Below are 7,089 nucleotides of genomic sequence, written 5' to 3' on the forward strand. Positions count from 1 at the left end.
TTTTGTAATGGTGGCATTGTCTTATTTGTTAAAATCGACAATTTAAAAGTTAAATTGAAAGCCTATAAATGTATCTCAAAAATCTAATTGCATTTTGGGACATTTTAAGATCATTCATTTTTTTTCAAACAAAGCAGTTTTATACTTTTTGGTAAAGTGCTAACTTTCAGTTTACTTATATGTCAGATAAACAGAGTTAGTGGTAAAACTGAGATAGCAACGTGTTTTTCATATCGCTATTTTATAACAAAAAACATTACAATACACAAATAGGTTAACTAACTAATAGAGCATTGTTATTCTACGTCTACGTGACAACAAATGCGAGAAAGTGTGTTGTATGTTTTAGTAGCCTATGTTGTTTATAGGATAATTGTGGGGCACACGGGATATCTCTGACATCTCCAGAACGCTGGGCAGAGGCCAACTGGTAAAAATATGACTTGTTTTTACCCAGAACGTCGGCGCGGGTCGGGATAAGTTAGAGGAAGGACATGCAATGTATACACACGAGCGCTCCCTGATGGAGACGAACCGATGTTCTGGTAGAAAATAACCGTTTAACATATTTAACGGGATACAAATGGAAAATGTCATCAACACGTCGAGACTATTAACCAATACGTATCAGCATATAATTTTAGTTTTGAAATTGGAACAATTGTGACGTGTGCAGAGTTGCGAAGCGTACGAATACTTATTCTCAATAATAAAAATTCAATCATGTGTTAAAAATTTAAACATTTTGTATCGCATTCTCAAAACCGCTACTAATTAAGGAACACATCATACACATTTACAGAATTTTAGAAGGCATTAAAAAACCCTATCGCCTGTTTATGATTTACAGTTTTAGAAAAGGGTAAACGACTTGTCGTAAAACGCAACACATAAGACCGCCCAGAGCAAGTTTAGCAGCCACAATTCAGGAAATAAGTTATTCCCACGTCACGAGATAGGGCACATCCTACACAGAACAATTCAGAAGTACAGCACAAAGCAATAATAATATGCTCACATTGTTTGTTGTTTTTACCAATAATTCTTATTATTTTTTATGTTGGTGAACTGTTCGGCAGTTGGCCTGTTAGCAGATAGGAAATTGACTGCAATGTTATGGGGGTACGCTGGTTGTTATGGAAACAAACATAGAGAAGCGGCCGAGGGCTGAAAACCATACAGCCAAATAGAGAGAGAAGGGTTCTGCCAAATATATACATGACGCTGTGTAGGGAGCAAATCAGCAGAGGTTAAATGGTGCAGAAAAAAGTGTCTGCTTTATCAATTACATTGAGCTTGGTGCTATTAGGGGTAGAAAATCAACCCGAGGATATCACATAACCTATCGTGGCGCTGTTAAAAGGTTATGCTCACTTTTTTCTTCAATTTATTAACTTAACTTGGCAATATCCTTGTGGCACGTAGGGGGCAACCAGTGCGAACCCACCGTGCGAAAGTTCAACCCGGATTATGAAGGCGTGAAAAGTCCTATTATTGCACAGGCGAACATTTTAGAATATAAACATAGGCGATTTCGCTTGTGGCTAGACGCATTTAATGCTCGGCTCTGGCCTACCGAACAATTCATGCGTGGCCAAGTTTGAGGGCCAACACAAATTACAGCTTGTTTACGATACAACTGTTAGAAATGTGTTTGACTATAAGTACCAAAAATATGTTTTTATCTAGTACCATTTTCAAAAATAAGCATAAGCAACGCTAAATATTTTTTTTTTGCAATTTTTATACCATTGTAAATTATTTAATATATATGGTATATTGGTTTTCAAACAAATCTTTAATCCTTGGGTCACAGCGCCGTTTGTGATTCAGCCTCGGTCACATACGCGGGGGAAGACTGAGTCAATTTATAAATCACACAGCGTCCACTCGAGAGCCCTTTGCACCGTCGTCCAACACAACGCCCGTTCAATGCATCATCGTCGTCATCACCATCCTCTATTCAGCGCCAGTGTACTTTACTTTTATTGCCATAACAAGTAAAGTGCAATATCAATATGTTCCGTTTAACAAGGTAAAAAGTGAATTAAATACTAAATGGTAGGAATAAGCAAATGCTTTTTTAGTTACCGCGTAACAAGACAACCAATCGATGCCCAAAATGGTGACTGCATGGATTTACGATATTCGTCTAATTCCCGAATACAACACAAAAACACGTTCACGAGTTTAGCTTTAATAATACAATTCCCCACATTAATGTGGAAAATAGTTATTAACAAGCTTACTTGTGACTTTTGTATATTTATTATTGCAAAGTATGTACAATTATTTTGTCTTTGGGGTAAATTAAATTAAATTCTTGTCATTTTATAACTTTTGGTTGACAAACAGGCATCAGTTCGCAAATTTAAAAAACATCGCCATTTGTAGTCATGAACACATTCTGGTGCCAATACCCTACGCAAAATCTGGCGAGTTGGGATGTTCCTGTTTAAAAGTGTGAGGGGAGGACACATCTCATCAGCCTCATAAACGCGCGCGCACGCGCACACTCACAATGCTTCGTGCAAAAACAGCACAATACTTTGGTGAATTAGCTTTAACGCGCCTATACTCAAATGGCCACATTAGGAACGACGATTGCTTGCTCTGAGTCTAAACAGCAACACAATAAATATATGAAAGAAATGTATAAAATTCTAAATATATACAATAAATATATAAATTCGGTATATATAAAAGACAAAATGGCGACGTCACGCACATCACATGTTTTTAATAAGAAGTCGCTGTGTCGAACGATAATTTTTGTTTTTATTCACAAATAGTTTGAATATTTTTGCAAAATAAATGTGCATGTATACTTGGTTAATTAGTGTAAAATCTCATTTGTAGTATTTTATGTTAATGTAAGCAAACAGCGTAGATGGACATTTTATTTTAATTCGAAATGGTTAGCTGTCATTGTTAGTGTCACCGGGCAGCATCTGATTATTATAATCAGCCACTACAAGGCATGTTAGCGCAGATAGATTTCAAATAAAGCGTGGTTAACAACTAACATTTTTCCACAGCATTATTTCTACACATTATCATATATAACAGTGTTTCACAGAAAATCATTGTCAGCTGCATATTTTAAAATATGCGACGAGTTACACAGCAAATCAGTAGAAATACCTTATAAACCTTTCAAGCCAGGTTAGTACGAAAACATATCCTTTTTCATAATCAAGCATTGTGTTCCTATTAATATTCTACCCATACCAGCTATATAAAAATAAACTACCCTAAAATGTTAAAATGTTATCATAAAAATTATTTTGTGAACAGGTAATTTGTGTAACACAAAAGTAATTTGTGTCACAAACGAAAACCTTTTCAGGATATGCATAGTGCAAAAATCAATAGAAACGACGATATCACGCCTTAAAACTTTTGGAAATATAATTTACACGCGTTCTGCAACACGACCTCGTTTTATACAACAACAAAACTAATGAGATTTAGAGTTATTTTTAAGCTATTTAATATCGAACACTTCAAAAACTTACAAATACAAAAATGTGCCTTTGTATGTTGCCTACATGGTATACCAAGAAAAAAATAGTGTAATTCAATCTTAATATATATTTAATTATTATGATTTAAGTATATGCGACATGTAGTGAGAAACTACTACTTTAACGTTAATCAAACCTGAATTACACAAACAATTCAAAATAATGTTTAATACTCACCATTACGATTTTCCCGATCGACGATGTGTCTCGGCTTCTGCTGTTTTGTTCTTGGCATTTCAAAAATAAAATAGTCTGAAACCAAAAGGCAATCAACTGCGCAAATTTTGCATTCTGAATCTGCGAAACGACCACGAAAGAAATGAATCATCGTGATGTGAAAAGCAAATAAGCTGTGGGATACAAGTTGCTTTCTTGGTAGAGTGCGACCTCTAGCGGTAGAAAGTTTTTCGACAGTAATTCTGACGGCAACAAGTTTTCTTTTAGCAGCATACAAAATTACTAAAACTCAAATGCAAACTTAATTTAGGTCTATTTTTTCTTTGTAAGAGCCCTAAAGATGCCGTTTGTTTGAATTATTAATAGAGGGCAAAACAGTTTCCGCTTTGCGGGAATTTGTTTTGCCTTATTAATATGTTTTACCACTATTTGGTCAAATCACATTATTGCCTTTCTGTTTAGGTTTGAACGTGGGGAGTAGGGCTCAAAATCATTAGTTTTTGTGTAAAAATTCTGTCTGTAGTGTATGGTAGAAGCAGATACAACACAGGGTTATCAGTGTCTCCATTAAACTTTTTTTAACACACTTTAACTATATAAATCTGTAATTCGTTCGACTTTGCGCGATTCTTTATAGATTTTTAATAAATTTTATCCCGTATTGAGAAAAAATTCCAAACGGGGTAATTTGGAAGTTTGAAAAAGGAAGTTTTTTCGATACTATTAAATTTCCTGTTAGGCGCCATCCCTTACGTTTTCATGTACGTATGGTTCGCTCGGCTATTCGTTGTACTGTACAAGAATGCGTTCAACGCAGAGATAGAAGTAAAACAATTGCCGAACGCAGAAAAAAATTCTTGTTGAAACACTTATTTTTTTAGAGAAATGACGTTACACAGTGTCGTTATAACTGGAAGTATAAAACAAGAAACCTTAGGAAACCTAAGTTTATCGCTCGAAGTGGTGCACAACTATGCAACCGGAACTTAGTTTAAATAAAATGAAAGGAGGGGGTGGGTGGGCATGGGGAATGATCTGATGAAAAAGGGAAATGGCTCATAGTAAAAATCTATATTTTACTGCGTATCGGCAGCAATCCTTTTACCGAAACGGCATTCCGAGCCCTTTCGGCATACTTCCACCATTGGTTCAAAGGATCAATTGGAAAAAGCAGTGGGGTGGCCTAAATGCATAATGCGCTCTGTTTTCTTTCTTTTTTTACTGGGACTACAATCACTGCACATAATGTTTCTACTAAAATACCACTCGGCCAAGTTGATTACTAATAATTTGGTACAAATATAAAGGCTAAAAAGCTTCTTCATTTTAAACAGGTTATTCTCTTTTCGTACTGGCATTACTGCAGGTGTTATTTTCTTATGAGGAACTTGCATGCAAAGGGTCCAGGGATAGGGATGGGTTCAAGTTAAATATTCACTTTATTACTTACTATACTTTTTAGTTTGCTTTGACAGCTTTATCAAGTTAGTTACGTATCTCTGATTTGGACAAATGTATTGAACAGTACTTTCTGTATCTTTTTAGGTGTTGATTTGCAATTATCCCATTTGTTATTACCTTTACTTTGTATTTCAACCCTAACTGTCTAGTGTCTACTCAACAATTTTCTAAAACACTCAACATCTTGTTTTTCTTTGATATTTTTACAGCTGTTTGTTATTTTGATATGCCAAGAGATTCGCATGAACCTCAAACATAACTGTGTTGCGTTCCACCGGTCGTCAGTTGTAGGGTTTTGACCCACACAGTAAAATATCAAAAACAAGTTTCTGGCGACGGACGCCCGAAAAAACTTTACACTATAGACAAAACTCACCATCACATTCAAGTGGGGTATTTTGCGGAAGATAGTTGAGCCTCGTATTATTTTAAATACTGAAATAAATGTTTTAAAAGGTGGTAATTTGATATTAAGCGAAATTGTAATTTTAGTGCTTCAGTGCAGCAGGATTGTTCATTTCCAAGTTTAAATCTTCTTTTTTTAATGACAGTGTAATTTTTCGCTCGTTGGTATGTTATGAGTTATGATTGAATATCTAATATGTATGCATTTTGTAAATTATTACGCCCAATACGTTCAACTTATGTCCCTATATGGTAACTCTATAAAAGCACAGTTTATTATTGGCTACACTGAATTCCAGAAGCACGTCCAACAGTGGCTAGATCTCGTGAAAAGTTCTTCCGCATGCACAATGCATACGCCGTTGCCTGACAGCCCCGCTGACGATGCAGCTCGTAGTTCAGTCCGAGGATTACAACGATACCATCCTTGAGGCAGAGCAGCGCTCGACAACGGGAGAGCTGAAAAAGGTCGGAAATCGCACTCCTTAATAGAATACACGAAGAAAAGACAGCCAAGATACAACTTCAACTACAGGCAGAAGAGGCTGAACGGAAGATTCCACGTAAACGAAAGGTACTGGAGCGTGAGTTCCAAGAAAGTTTACCCGAGACTCGTCATCTACACGAGCTATCGGAGCTGGAAGCTGCCTGCGACGAGGAGGAGTCGAACTGCGGCTTTAGCCGTCGAAATGGGCTTTATTAATGCAACTATTCGGATTCCATAAATCCGATTAATCCTAAAATGTCAAGAAAGAAAGAAGCTGTGTCAAACTGCGGTTCAACTCGCTAAAGAGACCCGTCGCAACGGAAATGTTCGGGTTCTATAACTCCGCTTCTTCCCGGATTTTCCGCACATGTCATATTATTCTACCCCAGATTAATCGGTCCGGCTAGTCTTGCCCATGCCCCCCGTTCATGTCTTTCCAATTCCGCTGCAATTACGACTTCAGGGCGGTCGACAGCTCCTGTTTTCTCTACTACAAGCCACGCACCAGTTATCCGTGAACAAGGTGACGTCAAAAGTTCCCTAGTTACGGGAAAGTCCTTGCTGTCCGGCGCAGGAAAGCACACTATTCCAAAATTAGAACTAGAGGCCACTCAGGACGCCATAAAGCTATCCCGCCGTATCAAGGAAGAATTCGAAATCCACGATTTTTCATTGTGGTTTTTGGACAGATCCCTCCATTGTTCTACAATCATTAAGAGCAGAAACCAAGAATTTCCCGACATTCGCACGAAATCGTCGGTCGCAAATCCTCGAACATTCGAAATCCTACGATTGGATGCACGTTCCAACCGAATTAAATCCGGCCGATCAAGCTTCCGAGGAATGTCCGCACGAGCTCTGGTAAAGTCTGGAATGTGGTTTAACGGTCCACCTTCCTACAGCTTTCTCCCGACAACTGGCCTTCTTTAGGCAACGAGAGATTCATTGGGACTTCAATCCTCCGAGCGCTAGCCATTTTGGAGCGCATCATTCGATCGTTATGCCGAGTTCTATTGGCAGTGGTGTCCGACA

The 7,089-nt window shown here is 37.5% G+C and overlaps 1 protein-coding gene across 1 annotated transcript in view; it reads right to left on the reverse strand.

Moving 5' to 3' along the window:
* The window catches only part of LOC146136230 (uncharacterized), a 22,890-nt gene extending 19,067 nt beyond the window's left edge, over window positions 1-3,823 (reverse strand). Inside the window, exon 1 of the mRNA XM_083395367.1 lies at window positions 3,705-3,823. Within this exon, the coding sequence (XP_083251493.1) occupies window positions 3,705-3,762 (58 nt within the window). The 5' untranslated portion in view covers window positions 3,763-3,823. The remainder of the gene's footprint in view (window positions 1-3,704) is intronic.
* Window positions 3,824-7,089: the final 3,266 nt, after the last annotated feature.

The sequence above is a fragment of the Ascidiella aspersa genome, chromosome 8, assembly GCF_963924565.1.
Source record: "Ascidiella aspersa chromosome 8, kaAscAspe10.2, whole genome shotgun sequence".
Classification (NCBI taxonomy): Eukaryota; Metazoa; Chordata; class Ascidiacea; order Phlebobranchia; family Ascidiidae; genus Ascidiella; species Ascidiella aspersa.